The sequence below is a fragment of the Nannobrachium achirus genome (genome assembly GCF_963921795.1).
Source record: "Nannobrachium achirus genome assembly, chromosome: 4".
Classification (NCBI taxonomy): domain Eukaryota; kingdom Metazoa; phylum Chordata; class Actinopteri; order Myctophiformes; family Myctophidae; genus Nannobrachium; species Nannobrachium achirus.
In genome coordinates, this window is record NC_137813.1 from 7,303,582 (window position 1) to 7,322,259 (window position 18,678).

The 18,678-nt window shown below is 41.9% G+C and overlaps 1 protein-coding gene across 1 annotated transcript; it reads right to left on the minus strand.

Annotated features, from left to right (window-relative positions):
* Positions 1 to 451: 451 nt before the first annotated feature.
* Positions 452 to 17,515, minus strand: LOC308284009 (kinetochore protein Nuf2-like; the record flags this gene model as incomplete). The annotated part of the gene is made up of 13 exons (XM_080724531.1): positions 452 to 547; positions 1,594 to 1,729; positions 3,206 to 3,381; positions 4,600 to 4,740; positions 7,583 to 7,720; positions 10,742 to 10,804; positions 10,948 to 11,041; positions 11,656 to 11,729; positions 12,926 to 13,023; positions 13,466 to 13,527; positions 13,812 to 13,894; positions 14,719 to 14,796; positions 17,393 to 17,515. 13 exons carry the CDS (start codon positions 17,513 to 17,515, stop codon positions 452 to 454), a joined length of 1,362 nt encoding a protein of 453 aa, XP_080580657.1.
* Positions 17,516 to 18,678: the final 1,163 nt, after the last annotated feature.

The following is an 18,678-nucleotide window of genomic DNA, read 5'->3' on the forward strand; positions in this document are numbered from 1 at the left end:
CATGAGGTTATGCTTCACTTAATGTTTAGCTACACTTAAACACGTGTGACCACTGAACAACTTTCTCTAATGTTTAGCTTCACTTAAGTGATACACCATGAAATTTCACTTTTCCTATTTTAAAACCTTTTTTTAGGGTCCCACTAGCACCTTCTATCCTCACAAAGGGGGGGGGGGGGGGGGGGGGGGGGTACAGGCCAAAGGTGGTACTGCAGCTGAAAATGCTCTGAGCCATTCAAAAATGAGAGGCTCTCTATTCAGGAGTGGTAATTTAGCCTCAAACCTTTTGAAAAACGTTTTTGGGATATAAACAATATGACATAAATACTTTTTAAATGCATGGTGTATCACCTTTAAACATGTGTGACCACTGAACAACTTTCTATTTTCTTCCAAATGCAAAAGTTTATTAAATGTAAGAAAAAACACAAGATGCACAATAGACAAACATTTAATTGTCTTTCAGGGTCATCTGCAGGTCATCTTGTCCCGCCTCGATTCTCTTGTGCAGCTGATCCAGAGCCGCAGACAGACGCTCGTACAGATCCTGCACACAATAAAACACTGACGTTACTTCCCAGTCAAGACTTATTTATACTTTGCTTAATGAACGTTACTTGTAGAGTAAATACACCGGCTTTAAGAAGAAAGCCATTTTCCATCCGTAGTCCCCAATACAGAAAACATGACACAAAAAAAGCAAACATTAAAGGGGAAGACCACCCATTTTCAATATTGAACTATGTCATTAATATAACTTAGGAGTTGTGTGGAAATAGAAAAAAAGTTCCCCCTCTTCTGTGTTGCCTAGAACTGGAGGATTGATTTTGGGGTTTGTATTGTAAAGTACAATGTGTGATGTCATCAAGTTGTACTTTACAATACAAACCCCCAAATCAATCCTCCAGTTCTAGGCAACACAGAAGAGGGGGAACTTTTTTTCTATTTCCACACAACTCCTCTAAGGTATATTAATGACATAGTTCAATATTGAAAATGGGTGGTCTTCCCCTTTAAGAGTACAAAACAGAAAGAAAAACAGTAAAGCTTTTACCTAAAATACAAGGACATCCTAGCCCATTTAAAAACGTTCACAAGTTTGATTGTCCATGATTTTTCCATGACCATTTACACGAGAAACCCCCTTTGGGGGTTTTACTTTTTAATCCAGGAACCCCTTTTGGTTCACTGCATGGCGCTTATATAAATGTTCTAAGGCAGTGGTTCTCAAAGTGGATTGCAGGGACTCTGTGGGTTCCTTTAGGGGGGCTTAAATTGCACCCTTACAAGTCCAACTCTGACAGTGTACAATGGAACCAAATGAACCCCTATGGGTTCATTTGGTTCCATTTGTACACAGTCAGAGTAAAGGCCCTTTCCCACTGGGCGTGATAAAAAAAAAAAATGTTTTCAAATGAAGTGGATGGCAGTGTCCACACCACAACGATAAAGCCGCCATGATTAATGTGAACGTCGACATATCGTTATCACGTCCAGTGGGAATGAGGCTTTAAGGGGAGACCTTGAAATGTCAACGTTTGAGAACCACTGTTCTAAGGGCTTGTCAGAAGTCTTGGAAAGACCGTGTCGTACCTGGGCCGTGCGCGTCTCCTTGTTGCAGCTGTCCAACAGGCTCTGCATCTTGGCCTTGAGCTGCAGGGTCTCGTTGTTGATCTCCTGGATCTCCTCGGCCATTTCCTGTCTCTTGTCATGGACCTGGTCGCACTTCCTGTCGGGGACGAGACGTTTCATGAAGAACACGACTTTTGTTTGACCTTTTCAGGATGATCACAGGTTTACAAAAGACCATCACTAAAAACACTGAATTACTTTTCTAATTATGAGTAGACCAAAAACATCCATTTAGCCAAGCTCAAAGCTAATAACCTCATAACATATCGAATGCACTGTCATTTAGTCTGCACATATGGGGATTGACATTAAATGTTTATTGGCCTTTTAAAATGGGCCAATACTGCAAAAACTAAATGTAATAATAGGACTAGAATGGAAACAAGTTCCCAGGACTTTCAGGTTATACGTGTCTGACTGTACCTTGTGCCATTTACATTTCTGACTAATAAAGTATCAAACTTCTTATACCCTATAGTACAACTTTGCCCTCTACACCAAATCTCATAACCCCAAACATGCTCACATTTCTGGACAAAAGGGTTCATGTGGTTAACACAAAAGCCACAAAAGAATTATCCAACATCTGAATTTAAAGATACATTGTGAGCTTGTAGATCTGCCAGAAGATTTTAATCATTGTATGTGAAAACTTGTGAACTACATTTTGATAACCCCAAACCTTAGTTTGTACTTGTATATGCGCAAGTACTTTTTGAATCAACAGACTTTTACTTTTTAAATTAACAGACTTTTACTTAAACAGTATGTTTTTGTTGCAGTAATGATACTTTGACTTCAGTTGAAACACTGGAGTACTCACAGCGCGAGGCGTTGTGAGCTTGTAGATCTGCCATTTTTGGCTAACAGTTCTCAGAATATGGACACTAGGGTTCAAGTTAATATAAAAATATTTGGAGGACCTCCTGTAGTAACTACAAGTACCCCCTAGGGCAGGGGTTCCCAAACTTCTCAGGGCACCCCATAAATATATTTTTTTAATCCGAGGCATTATAATTTTCACTCCCAGCACCTTATATTTATAGCATATCGTCGTTGTCGGGTGGAAACCTTGTATGTCCAAAACCGTTGGTTTTGTATTTATCATCTATAAAATGTACTAAACTAGTGAAAACAGCAGATCTATAGGCACACAACGCCTCTGCTTGTAGATCGGCTGTTTTCACTAGTTGTGTACGACAGTCTTGTATGATGAAGCAGGGCTTTGCTTTACCAAAAGACGTACACATTTGAAACTTGGAGATACAAGGTTTCTGCCCGACAGTGACGATATTTTAGTGATTATGTTGCGAGGAAAACGTTGAGATAATAGCCATTTTGGTTAGAACTGACTGAAAATAACCTTGTACTTCAAGTTTAAAATGATACAAAATATTTTTCTCAAGTGTCCAAATAAATTCCAAATTTTATCAAATTATCTCACGGCACCCCTGGACTGCCATCGCGGCACCCCAGGGTGCCCCGTCACCTACTTTGAAAACCCCTGTCCTAGGGGTTCCCAGACACCCTGTGTAAGACCCCTGCTAACTAAAAGAAAACCCTGTAGTTGTACCTCATGACGTCCTGAACATGGTGCTCTGCTGTCTCCTTGTTCTTCCTCCGGCGGAGCTGCTGCTTGGACAGCTTGTCCCTCTTCATGGCCAGAGACCTCTTCTCCCTGTCCAGCTCCGTGTGCAGGCCCTTCATCTCCTTCTGCTCCTTCTCCAACTCCACCGCACATTCATCCAGCTAGACACACAGTGGTGGAAACCACAGATATGAAAAGCTAGATACCTCGTCCACCGCTGCAGCTGATTGGAGCGACCCGTCCAACTTGATAGGCAGAAAAGCGGAAGTGTCGAGTGCAGGCTGCCACTCAAAAAAAAACGCTCTTTTACGAAAATACCAGCCCCCTCCTGCCTCTGACTTGCCTACCGACCTTCCGTGTCTGTTACGCACACAGAAGAATTCCAAGGCTGTCAATCAAAAATGCCTATCAATGCGAAACGGGTACCATAGAGCCAGAAGAGGCGTCTACCTTTTTTATGTCTGTGGTGGAAACAAAGTACTCACATTTCCTTTACATGAAAAGGTAAAAGTATCAATACAGTCTTGTAGAAATGTTACAATTAAAAGTCCAGTAATATAAATTTAAAAACTTACAAATGCTGCCAAAGTACCAAAAGTTCTCATTATGCAGAATGTCCCAAAGTTGTTAAATCTATGAATTAGTACAGTATGACAACATTTCCTGGGTTTTAGCTACAGTAATACCTCAGTGCTAAAATAGTGATCTTTCCTTGGGAAAGAAATAATTGGTTCAATGCAAAAAAATAAAGGGAGTGCTTTTTTTTCCATTTATTTTTTTGCAATCATGTGCACTTTCAGCACCACTAGTCATAATAATCTATATAACAGAATGACAGACAAATAGAACACTGTACTATGCAAAATAGACCCTACAGCAGTGTACAAAATGGAACCGGTTCCATTGGTACAAAGAGGAAGGGAAAAAAAACTGTGCATACTGTATAATATGCATGATTATTTTTCTCAGAAAGCGTGGGTGCCTGTGGTTTGGTACACAGGAACACAGGAACTAGTATCGTTTGATGGTGGCTTTCCTTATCCTGTTCGCCATGTAAAGCTCTCATCATAATAGAACACTTTAATTACAGATGTGACTACATCTGTGGAAAAACAGGAAGCTAAACCCCAAACAGTCAACCCACCCATCACTCAGTCAACCGAACAACCAGTCAGCCAGTTAATCAATCATATTTCTCCAAAGCCCAACATCCAGCAACGACTTTGCCTACGTAACAGGTGACGTTCCGAAAATACCAGTCAAATGGAGGGCTTGCCAGACTGAGAATCGATGTAACAAAACAAATCCAGCCAGGCTATAAAAAAAACAAGGCCAGAAGCAGCAGAAGCAGCAGCAGTGCTGGCCGGCCGTCAGCTCACCTCCAGCTGCAGCTGTGTGTTGTTCACCAGGCCAGTCTGGAGGTCCTGCAGGAGGCTGTGGATGAGCAGCACCTCAGAGTCTGAGTGCCTCAGAACCTGGGCCTTGATCTGCATCTCCACCAGCCACTCATCTGCCTTCACCTGGTAGAAAGACAATTTAAACTAGATCATCTGCCTTCAACTGGTAGGAAGACAATTTAAACAAGATCTAAATCAGTAGTAGTAGTAAAATGTCACCCCTTAACTCTGACAGTATACAAATGAAACCAAATGTATACTGTCTTTAGAGGTCCATTTGGTTTCATTTTTATACGGTCAAGAGTTGCATACTTGTAAGGGTCAATTAAGACCTCCCAAAAGGAACCCAGAGGAAGTCCCTGGGCCACACTTTTAGGACCACTGGTCTCCCGTTTCCTTTAGTTTTTGTTACCCTATAGGTGGTTGTAGGCCTACTGTTAAGTAACTTGGAAACATAACCATATAATCGTGATAAGATTGTGTATCGTGATGCAACACAGTCATGTATAGAGCTATGAACGAGATGTATAGTCTCCCATCACAAATCATACAGGCAAAAACTAAATCTGGTTTTAAAAAGAAATTAAAGAAATATCAAATGGAAATTGCCTTTGATCACGGCTAACACGACAATGTACAATGTTTAATGTTTCTACATAGAATGAATGTAATGTATTTTTATTTGCATTTATTTTAATTATTTTGGGTTGTTGAGATATCATTAAGAAGTACTTCTGTAATACTAACCATAATTACTTATTTGTTTTATATTTTGGTTGTAGTTTGACAATTTTTAACTGTTTATTATATTGTATTGTGAAATGTATTAATTTTTGTAATGTATTTTTATCTGTGGACCCCAGGAAGAGTAGCTGCTGCTGCTAAGGCAGTAGCTAATGGGGATCCAAATAAACAAACAAATACAGCTTGATATCGTATACACCAACACGGAGCTAGAAAGGAACGCCCATAAACGTCACATCCGCTTTGAGCGTGGGGGAAAACAAACCGCCTTTCCCCATTGACTTAATACAGCGTAAACAGTACACTATCGTTTTAATCACGTTCAGAGCGATTTTTTTGGACGATAAAACACTCGACAGCCAAGAAAAATCCATCAGAAGGACTTCTGGAACGCAATCGTTCACTCGCCGTCGTAAAGTTCACTTATTATTAAGATAACAAGCCTATTATGGATGACTGATTGATTGATTGAACGCACCGCTGTGCAGCACGGAGCTACTGTACCTCGCCACCTCGTCTAAACTACTACTCCTGCCTCATCAAAACCTCTGGAATAAAACGGGACCCAATTTTACTCTTTATACGTTGACCACATATTCAGTCTACTACACCAAATCTATTTTTGCCAATCTATGCCGTGCCAAAAATCAACAAGCTCGCACATAGGTTGGACACAGATAATAACGTCGGGCTCCGCCAGGCTAGGTTATCTTCTCCCTGGCATATAGGATATAGAAGTCGGAGTTCAAGTGGTTTGTAATCAGAGTCAGATTAATATATTCCCCGCAAATTACACAAGCACTGACTGAGATGGAGATCTGTCGTTTCTGTAGGCTATCCAAGTTACACAACCATGAGATGAGATCGGAGATCCGTTTTTCTCTCCATCTACTCTACTCCCTGTGTTACAAAAAAAAACATGTTTGCACATGCAGTGTTCATTTCAATCCTGGTAGAGACACTAATATTAATATGAGATATGATCAATTAAACGTGCCACAATATAAATCCAACAGCCAGGCCCATTAGTTGTCAATAGATTTGAAACGTGAATATGGTCTAAATCCATTCCCATTGCCTAATACACTTACAATGGCATCCTCCTCCTGTGTCCTTCCCGTACGTGTTCCATGAACATCATTGCTGAATTAATGGCCTTTGTTTTTTGATATTGTGATTAGTGTAATTGATCATGTTCATGAAAATGTGAAAGTGTGTCTCTTACCAGGTGATTAAATCAGTCAGATAACCATGGCATTGATCCGACCAGTCCTATAAGGACAACAATTAATCCCGATGCTATTGCAGATAGTTTTTTGTCCAGGCATTTGCAGTAAGGAATCAATGTAATTAAGTGGTTTATAATCAGACTCAGATTATCCCCCGTGCATGTGTCAGAGTTGCACAATATAAGCACCCGTGGTCCCCCTCTTCCCTCTATGCTACAAAACCTGTTTACATTATGTCTTTAATCACCTGGTAGAGACACAATTACAATATATGATCAATTAAACTTACTCTAATATCAAAAAACAACAGTCGTTAAGTCGTCAATGTTGTTTATAGAACACATCGTAGTGAGTTCAAGTAGGATAGAGACCTGATCTTTGAATATATGGCAGGATCGACGCCAGTTTAAAAGTATTTTCTGCAGGTTTGAAACTATTTAGGATAGGATTGTGTTGTGTTGCGTTGTGTCAGTGTGTAAATCCTTGCATGATAACAAGCTGTTAATGGCTGTAGACAACTGGAATTCATTTAATGCGCTCTATAACCATCATTGAATAATTGTGCTTTTCGTTTTTTGATATGATAGGTTTAATTTATCACCTAACAGTGTCTAATACCAGACGGATAGTCTAGATAACCCATGGTCTTTGATGATGCGACCAGTCCTTAATAATATCAGACAATATTTAATCCCAATGCTGTTTAATTTTAAATGCATCATTTTTTGTCCATTGGCAACCAAGGAATCAATGTAAGACATTGCAATTAATTAAAACATCGCTATACTATTAAAAAATCGGATTTGAAAAACACGGAAAACCCCATTCTACTAATGGGGGTTGTTAAATATTTCCCCCACGCTTGACTCCGCCCCCAGCTATGACGCGCTGATGACAAAGCTCCGTGTTGGTGTATTGTTCCATATGGCTCCCATGCAGCCCTAACTCACTGTGGCAGCCTGGATGGTCTTCACCATGCAGCCCTAACTCACCGTGGCAGCCTGGATGGTCTTCAATGACTCCCTCATCTTCTCCATCTGGGTCTTCAGCTCCTCTGGAGACTCCACGATCTGAGACTGGACCGCTGCGTTCTCTTCCACTGTGGTGACCACGCTCACCTTCAGCTGGGCCTGGGGGCACACAGGACCATTCAAAACATCAACACTAACAACCAGTGCTGGTCTGGGGGAACACAGGACCATTCAAAACATCAACACTAACAACCAGTGCTGGTCTGGGGGCACACAGGACCATTCAAAACATCAACACTAACAACCAGTGCTGGTCTGGGGCACACAGGACCATTCAAAACATCAACGCTAACAACCAGTGCTGGTCTGGGGGCACACAGGACCATTCAAAACATCAACACTAACAACCAGTGCTGGTCTGGGGCACACAGGACCATTCAAAACATCAACACTAGTGGCGTTTCCATAAAGCTACTTTTTGCGCATTAACGGCTTAATCGCAAAATCTTTTTATGGAAACACTTCAATTTGCGAATAAACTTTCATTATCCGCAAAAAAGATAATACGCTTGGAGGAGGAGGATTTTGAGGGTTAATCGAATAAACTAAATTCGCTTAAGTGAATGGAAACGGGTCAGACAATAAATGCGAATAAAATATGACGTTCTGGTCCATATCGTCCTCCAATAACACTTTCCCCCGCCGCTTAATTAACGTCCATTGTATAGCGTTAGCCCACAAAACAAATCGGTTGTTACACACAGAGTGTCCCTTCGTCATCACACCGCGTTGCGCGTGGAAAAAGTGGCCGTACAAGCTCGCATCTGCGACGCTGCAGGATGCAGTCTGCCCGGAGGACTCAACCAGGCGGGGGGGCGGCCGCCTCGGCTCGGGGACTCGGGGCGCCCCGGCCGGGGTCGCTTGCTCTGTGCTCCCGCCGGCCGCACTTTCTCCGCGGCGGTGCGTCGCGACTGGCTCTGGGTCGGGAATCGGGATGCGTGTGCAGCGAGTCACAGCAGTGCCCTCACGTCTCTCGGTCTGAAAAATTCAGCCCACAAAACAAACCTCGGTACACACGGAGTGACACGGACCATGTGTAAATTCCTCCCGTTTTCACCTCAAGCCATCGGTGGCGAGCGAACCCTTCCTCATCCCATCCCACGGTGTTGCGTGCCTGACGTGCCCAATCTACAAGCTCACAGGCACAGCAGCTCATAGATATATGCAGCAGCTCGCATCCACGTCTCCGCGCCGTGCTGAGAGCTTGCAGATCGGCCACCTGACCTTCCAGAGGACGCTAAAACATGCACTGTGCAACTGCAGCGACGCGACCGCGGTTTTCCCGGTGAACCGGTAGCTTTATGTATTGAGAGGAACTCTTGCCAATTTCGTAAGAGACTCGTCGCCAATTGTATTTAAAAGTTATTTGGGGCCATGATGATGATAACACCTTCTTCCCACTACTAGACAGCGTCCGAGTCACAGCAGTCAGACGTGCAGACGCCAGACGGTGCAGTGCTCAGGTTCGGTCTGATAAAAATCAGCCCGATCAACTCTTGCGACGTCGCTAATTCGAATGACACCCGCAAATGGAAACATGCTAAATTCGCTTTGTCTTAATACGTATTTCTGATAATTCGCTTCCCTAATTCGATTAAGTTTATGGAAACGCCACTACTAACAACCAGTGCTGGTCTGGGGGCACACAGGACCATTCAAACATCAACACTAACAACCAGTGGTGGTCTGGGGGAACACAGGACCATTCAAAACATCAACACTAACAACCAGTGGTGGTCTGGGGGAACACAGGACCATTCAAAACATCAACACTAACAACCAGTGGTGGTCTGGGGGAACACAGGACCATTCAAACATCAACACTAACAACCAGTGCTGGTCTGGGGCACACAGGACCATTCAAACATCAACACTAACAACCAGTGCTGGTCTGGGGGCACACAGGACCATTCAAACACAATTTAGGCATTTAGCAGACGCTCTTAATCCAGAGCGACTTACAATAAGCAAGGTAATACATCAACACATCAAATGCATAGAAATATCAATCTAGAGAAATATAACATGGGTAGGCCGAACACCTAATCAGTAAAAACTCGCAGCACGAGACTCTGTGCCGGTAGCGGCATAGGGGCGGCATAGCTCAGGGGTAGAGAAACTGTTATTAGAGCACGAAGGGTTCCCAGTTCGAATCCTTGGGCAAGACTCTGAACCCCTAGTTGCTCCCGGTGAGCAGGCTGGTGCCTTGCATGGTTTCCTCCGCCACCGGTGTATGAATGTGAGCGTGAATGGTGAATGTAATGCAGAATCTATGTAAAGCACCTGGGATAAAAGCACCTTATAAATGCACCATTTACCATTCTGTGCCACGCTGAGGTTGTAGATCTGCTATTTTTGAGCAGTGCAAACCGCTCCTATAGACCGCTTTTTTACCAAAATTATGATGTCATTAATGATGATAACATGAGTTAACTAGACCAATGAAACACTTCGATTCTGTTGATATGTCCATGATGTCATAGGCACAGAGGCACCCGATTGGTTTACCCTGATTTAGAACGCGTTTAGGCCACAGAAAATAAGTCATAAAAAACAATGTCATAGACACGGAGGCACCCGATTGGTTCACCCTTTAGGCCATTGAATTTGAATTTCAAAATTGTATTAGATGAATATCACTGATAAGCGATAAAATAACCACACTTTTAGACAGACTGTGGATAATTTCACAGGTTATAAATGACAGGCAGCTAATAAAAGTATAAAATACAAACTTTTTTTTACAGACTTTGAAAAACTAAAATATTCATCTTCTGGCCTCTTCTGGCCTCTCTGGAGGCCTCTCTGGAGGTAAATAAGGTCACTTATCATTACACTATGACACTCTTACGTCTTAAGTTACAATCCGTAGCTTGGTCAACTAACTGATGAGAAATGACGATAAAGACTTATATAGTCTGAGCAGACCTCTAGACTGACATCATACACAACAAAAAGAATATTGCCATGCATGCCTATCAACACTGATTTGCGCAGGAATTAGTTTGCACCGCTCACTCCGCACGGGTGCGATTTCTTTTCAATAGTTAAAGAATGAAATGGTTCTAGGCCTACAGTAAATGGCATTTATTAACAAACATCTACTGTAGGGACACATACCAGGGCCTGAGTCCGCTCCGCCATCTTGCGTCTCCACTCATCAATGTCCTCTTTCACCGCTGTCTGGAAGGACAACACATTCATGTCAGTACTATGACGTCACATCGATAACGTTGGAGATCTCCATATAAGACTGTTCCAAACTTTGTTTTTTTTGCACAGCTTGAAAAGGTGTGGGAAGGAACTCTTGTTCCATTGCTACTCACCACTTGTTGGAATTGTTGTATGTTGGCAGCAGACAGTTCAGTGATGGCAGAGTTCAGCTCCCTAGCCTCCTCCTGCTGTTCTGGAGGGATGGTTCTGAACACGCATAACGAGAGAGAGAGAGAGAACACTCATTTCTCTGGTAAAACCAAGCAGGGACGTGCTGGCCATTGGGAAAAGTTTAAATCATTTTTAAAATGAGAAATACAAAAACCGTTTTGGACATACAAGGTTTGCACCCGACAACGACGAAATATAACTCATGTAATTGGCCCACTGGCTTGTCACTTGTCATGATCTGAAATGGCAAATCTTTTGAGTCGCAGCAGCGCACAATGAGGGCCTCTCCAACTCTTTTTCCCAGGCTGAATCAGGGGCCCAGCATGTCCCTGAAACTAAGATTTGTACCTTTGTCATTATAACAGCCAGGACACCACCCATGGGAGAGGGACGACAGGATTTTAATGGAGCAACAGAATTTTTGACAGCCAGTAGTTCAAGGTCAAGTTTAATTATACGTCCCTTAAACACTGTTACAGTCTTAAGGCCCACATTTTAATGAGTGAACAAGTCTGTCCATCAACCCTAAATTGGGTGAGAAAATAATCCAAAACTCTTGCCAGGAATAGGAAAAAGAAGAAAAAGTAATAACTCCCTGTTCAAGGCTACTACCCAAAATTTCCCAAATGCAAGTACGGCAAATTACTTGCGTCAGAATCTTGAGCTTCTTCTCCACTTCTTTAGTGGCTTTGGTGAGGTCTCGAAAGCTGTCCATTTCCGCCCTCTGGGAAAACAAAGTAGTAAAACAAACATTTGCTTCTTACTCGAATCAGTGTACATTGTTCAGCAAATTTTGATTTAGTCTTGGTCTTTTGAATAACACCATTTAGTCTTAGTCCTGTTTTAGTCTTCTGAAACCGTTTTAGTCTAGCCTAAATCTTTTAGTTGTCGTTTTTAGGCTAAATATAATCACAATAACTCTGAACAAGTCATTTTCTTCTAGAGTCAGGAACCCCGAGTCCCTGAAATCCACTTTGAGAACCACTGAAGCAGGGAATTGGTTTATGAAAATGGGTGAGGGCCATTATGACAGACATGCGAATCATCTGTACCGTCTTAAAAGGAGTAGTTCACCCCCAAAACTCCTTTTTTTCTATCGATTACTCATGCCATAGAGACTTCACAAATATGTTCTGTATTTTAAGCATTCCTAAGACAAAAGACGTATTATAGTAAATGTACCCCCCATTGATTTTGGATGGGGACCCAAATGCATTTGGTTCCCCTTCCGGAATCAATGGGGGTACATTTATTGTAATCCAATTTTTTTTGTCTTAGGAATGCACAAGAAACAAAACATATGATTGAACTCAAGTTTCTATGGCGTGAGTAATCAACAGGAAAAGAAAAAGAAAAAAAAAAAGTCATTTTGGGGGTGAACTACTCCTTTAAAGGACAACTTTAGTTTTTCACAACAAGGGTTCATATTTTAGACTGTAATTAAAGAATATAAAAGATGAGTGTTAAATTGATTTCATTTACTTCTTTCTATTGTTTTAGAGATGCTTATTTCAGTGGTTGGGGGCATGCGTACAAGTGTCTAAATATGTCATTTTACACAGAATAAGCCCATTCCCAAGATACAATTCAATCTTTCATGGTTGGATGTGACTTATGGGGGCTAGAAGTGTTACTGTAAATAGCAATAAAGAAACTGCTGGCTTATTGTGTCTAAAAAGACATATTTAGCCACTTGTACTCATGCCCCCACGTGTACGCATGCCCCACATTTTAGCACGGTAAACGCGATAAAACAATAGAACGAAGCAAATGAAAACATTAACACTCACTTTTTCTTTTCTCTAATTACAATCTAAAATATGAACCCTTGTTGTAAAAAAACTAAAGTTGTCCTTTAAGGCCATTATGACAGACATACAAGTCATCTGTACTGTCTTGAGACCATTAGGATGGACATACGAATTTGCCCTCGTGCTCCTGGATGAAGTCCATCCTGTTCTTCCTGAAGTGCAGGAAGTTCATGATGCCACTGAGGATGACGGCCGTTTTCTTTGGTTCTGTAAAAGTAGTGACAGAGAGACACAGAGGGAGAGCGATAAACGCCATGAAGTAAGACCTGGAATTATTTTACACTTTAGTCATTGAAAAATAGCAGATATACAAGCTCACAACACGGCACCGAGGGCCAAGCTGCTGCAAGCTTATAGATCTGCTGTTTTTGAAAAGGCGTGAACGTTTGTGCAAATCCTTGCGGCCAAATAAGTAATTTTGGGGGGCCTTGACATGAAAAAGTTTGAGCAGCACTGATTTAGAAGAAGGATTTGGAAGACATTTATAGAATGGGGATCAAAAATAGCATATCTTCAAAGTTCTAATGCGTTCCAGGTCTTAATGGGTTAAAAATAAAATCAACACACTTGTTGCTACCAGATGTTGACTGACCAATGAATGCTGATGAAGTGTAAATCATTTGAATGGTTCAGAAATACAGTGACTTACTTGGAGCCAGCAAGTCACTCAGGGCGAAGTCAAACACGAGGCATGTGGGTAGAAAACGGCGCCTGAATAATAAAATAAATACATTATTATTATTATTATACTAGTATATTAGGATGTACAAGCATAAGCTGCATGGGAACATGAAATCCAACTCAGCCATTATGCACATAATGATCACAATCCAGCTCTTTGTCATGTCAGATTCTCACCACTTTAACCCTTATTTTATGCTTTAAACATTAATGAAATAGCAGATATACAAGTTTACAGCGAGGCGCCAAGTGCCCGTCGTTTTTTATTGTGACCGAAGGTCAGAGTTTACTATGAGAAACGTCAATTTACTCACATGCATTGGTACAGGCTCAGGATGGCGGCGGCTTGCTCGTGTAGTGCTGGATGTTCGATGTCGTCTTGGACTTTTAGCGGGATCTTTAGAAAGGAAAAATAAAACCAAACCAAGTTTCTCAAGGAGAACATTTAATGTGCTTGCTTGCGTCAAGTTAATTTATCTTATCTCATCATGACTAACAAAACAGTTGGACATACAGAATACAGGCAACAAGATACTGACCAAAGCTTATTATGCCCATCCAATTAATATTCAAGGAAAAAAGGAAACAAAGATAAGAAAGAAAAAAGTGAATGATTCCATGAGTTATGTTCTTTTGGCGATGCGATGGAGTTAACATTACTCTAATAGACCACCGGGTGTGGTTATAATATGCAAATGTGCCTTCCCTGTGTATTTTTGGTTACTTCCTGAAAGCCTCAGAGTCAAAAGGCCTGATCGAAAACCACAGATTATAGGCCAAGGCTACACAGAGCTGGATATTTGTGAATCTAGACATTTTTTGGTGCTGTTGGGGCTTGTAGCCACACGAAGCTGGATATTTTGGCAGTGAATCTGGATATTTTTCAATCCGGATAAATAAGTGGAGACACTGAAAAATATCCGCTTCACTGGATCCGTGTAGTCATGATACCCGGATATCTCTGAAGACTTTACTGTGTGTGTGCTTGTTAGACCTAGATATCTTTGTCGTGTGGACCTAGATATTTTTCTATGTGGATATCTGAAAAACCGGGATATATGAAATATCCAGCTCTGTGTGGACCTAGATATTTTTCTATGTGGATATCTGAAAAACCAGGATATATGAAAAATCCAGCTCCGTGTAGCCATGGTCAGCATGACATCATAAAATCATGGGGGTTTACTGGTGGTAGTCCTAATAAGAACAGACAGTCCTTACCATATGGAGACACGCGGGTCTGAAACTGGTGTACACCATTTGCAAGATTCTCATGAACAGCATCTGCACAGTCTCTGGCTGAAAGGGAGACAAACGGTCATTTTCACATTTCATTGACCATCTAGTTCACTGACTCCTTAGTAGTAATAACCATAATATACATTATACAGCGTCCGTCCAAATCCGTAATTTCAGCCTGAGAAGTGAGACTAACTAGTAGGTATGCAGTGGGCAACCGGTCACGTCGCCAAAAATCCAACTCGCCAAATTGTCCACGCTCAATTGGGCAGGCTTGTCAATGCTCCTGGATTTGCCAGGATGCTTGGCAATTACATCTACTATGTTAAATATTTTCTGGTGGAGGACGCCCAGATTATAAGTCATTATTAAGGATGTCTTACTTTGCTTCTGTCATCAAATCTGTACTCCTACATTTGGCATTTTAAGGCTGAAATAGTATACTCAAGTGCAATATGTTGGTTCTCAAACGTTCAAATGCCAAGAAGTGGGAACCCCATAACTCTGAAAGTGTACAAATGGAACCAAATGGACCCTTATGGAACCAAATGGACCCCCTAGGGTCCATTTGGTTCCATGTGTTCACTCAAAGATTTTCACTCTTTGAGTGTATACAAATCTATCTATAACTCGAGTAGATGTGTATACACTCAAGGAATTACAGACCTGTAGCTCTGTATTCTTCCCCAATTGAAACAAGCCCAAAGCTTTTTTTTGTATCCTTTTAGTTGACCTTGTACCAGTGAACTGTACTGTCATGAAACTGTACCTTTCCCCATGCAAACTTCTAATAAAGCCTTCAATCAATCAATCAATAAGAGTCCACTTGTAAGTGATTCAAGTAACCCAAAGGGTCCCTGCCTGGACCTCACTTTGAGAACCATTACCTTTCATTTGGATGTTTTGGACAGTGCATTTCATATTTTTTTTACAACACAGCAAACACTTCATTCACATGTTGACAAGGGTCAAGGCAGCATGGAGTATTGATTGATTGATTGAAGACTTTATTAGGAGTTTGCATAGGAAAAGGTACAGTTTCATGACGGTACAGTTCACTGGTACAAGGTCTACTAAAAGGAGATCCATGAAAAGACTAAGCTTATTTCCACTGGAAACCATTGAAGTATCTCATATAACATTGAATGACAGACAAATAGAACACAGTACTATGCAGTAGATATGTAAAGAAAAACAAAAAAAAATACAGTAAGTCTAAAACAATCAGTATATACCCTGCTAGAAAAACCAGCACAAGACCAGCAGTAAGACCAGCACCAGCACCAGCACATGTTGTGTTTTGGTGCTGGTCTGTGCTGGTCCCACCATCTAAACCAGCATGAACCAGCACAGACCAGCACCAGCACAAACCAGCGCTTACTGCTGGTCTGTGCTGGTGCTGGTCTGTGCTGGTGTGGTCAGGGACCCCCGGGGGACCCCCCTGAGAAGTGGACCAGGTCTTTGCTGGTTTAATTTGCTCTTTGCTCTGGTGCTTGAATCCTGTTCTGTATTTGACCTTATTAGATTGTTATGTGACATTATTTTTGACATTGTGGGTGTGAGTGGGATTCGAACTTACTACCTCTGGCACTTCAGTCCTGCACTTATCCTCGGCGCCACTGGAACCTGTTAGTTAAAATGGGTGTTTGTCCCTATTTGTATATGACCAGCTTAGACCAGCACAGACCAGCACAGACCAGCACCAGCACAGACCAGCACCAGCACAGACCAGCAGTAAAACACAACATGTGCTGGTTTGTGCTGGTGCTGGTCTGTGCTGGTTTATGCTGGTTCATGCTGGTCTGTGCTGGACCAGCACCAGCAAAGACCAGCAGTAAAACACAACATGTGCTGGTTTGTGCTGGTGCTGGTCTGTGCTGGTCTATGCTGGTTCATGCTGGTCTGTGCTGGACCAGCACCAGCACCAGCACAGACCAGCAGTAAAACACAACATGTGCTGGTTTGTGCTGGTGCTGGTCTGTGCTGGTCTATGCTGGTTCATGCTGGTCTGTGCTGGACCAGCACCAGCACCAGCACAGACCAGCAGTAAAACACAACATGTGCTGGTTTGTGCTGGTGCTGGTCTGTGCTGGTCTATGCTGGTTCATGCTGGTCTGTGCTGGTGCTGGTGCTGGTCTATGCTGGACCAGCACCAGCACCAGCACAGACCAGCAGTAAAACACAACATGTGCTGGTTTGTGCTGGTGCTGGTCTGTACTGGTCTGTGCTGGTCTATGCTGGTTTATGCTGGTTCATGCTGGTCTGTGCTGGTGCTGGTGCTGGTCTGTGCTGGTGGACCAGCATGGGACCAGCACAGACCAGCATAGACCAGCACCAGCACCAGCACAGACCAGCATGAACCAGCATAAACCAGCATAGACCAGCACAGACCAGCATGAAAATTGTGCTGGTCTGTGCTGGTTTTTCTAGCAGGGTACAAAGAAGGGGCAGGGGAGGGTAGGGTTGGGCTAGGTTCATTTTTTACCAGTTGCGAACGGCTGCTGTCTGCAAGTGGTTTTTCAGGGCAATTTTAAAGGATGCTAGTGATCCACACTCCTTTATGGCCTTCGGTAAGGCTTTCCACATTTTGGTGGTATAGCATATGGACCAGAGGTATTAGGATTTGTGGTTTATCAATAATAACAATAATAGCTACCTTCACTGTGGGATTCAGGTCATTCTTGGTGAATTGTTTCCCTTCTTCTTCATCCAGGACCTCTGCACGATAAAACGCCACAATCTGGTCCAGTTTGTACATGGGGAATGTGTTCTCAGCCATGTTGCTGCAGTAGTAGCCTAGACGTGTTTGTTTGTTTGTTTGTTTGCTTGCAGTACTGGACACTGGAAAGTGGAAAGAGAGAGAGAGAGCAGCGAAACAAGCGCCAAACGTATCTTCTTCACAGCAGCAGCAGCTCAGTTTCCAACAGCGAGTCTAACAAACAAACAAATGTGGCGCTGCTGGCATTTATACTTCCTCCTGTGAGAATTCAGAGCATCTGATTGGTGCGTGGAATCCACGCAGTTGCCAGATTTGGCGAGAGAAATATAAGCAACGAGGCCTAAATGAAACAACCAGTTAAGCCCTTTAAACCAGTGAGGGTTTGGAACAATTAATTAAGCTGCTACTCGAAAATTGGTAGAAGAAAACAAAGAAGAAAACAAAGCCTATCCTATCCTTTCTGTTTTACTACTGTCTCTCTCTTAAATAGCTTCTGCAAAGTAGGCCACTCTGTGTTTCATTTGTCTGTTATTCAATGTTATATGAGTTTTAAAAAGGACCCCAATTAAAACAAGCCCAAAAGCTTTCTTGAGGACGGTGTTGTATCCTTTTAGTTGACCTTGTACCAGTGAACTGTAGCCTACTGTCACGACTCACGAAACACTGTACCTTTTTCCTATGCAAACTTCTAATAAAGTATTTTGATTGATTGATTGATTGATTGATTGATTGATTGATTGATTGATTATTTTATTAGACAAAAGTGGAGAACAGAACGAGTATATAGACTATGCATATGTTAAAAGAATGTAGTAGTACAAGTACAGTTAAACACCCTGCCTAAAAGGAGCATCCCAAATTGATAATCAATCTATCAATCAATGGTGTTCGACTAGGATACATTCATTAGACTACATTGAGTAGATTTCTTTAGGTATGTTTTTTTACTTTAATGGAGCTATTTCAAATTCTCAGTAGGCCTACTTTTACTTCTACTCCACTATTACATCTCAGAGACTACCTTTTACTCCACTACAATTATTTGGGAACTTTACTTTCTAGTTAATTACTTTGTAGATTTTGATTATTATTACAAAACATGCATTAACATCCTCAACCCTATATGCATTTTGCCCATTTGAAAATAGCCAATCTACAAGCTCGAGTGATGCAAAGCACCAGCTTGTAGATCTGCTATTTTCAAAAGATTTGTCATACTTTTG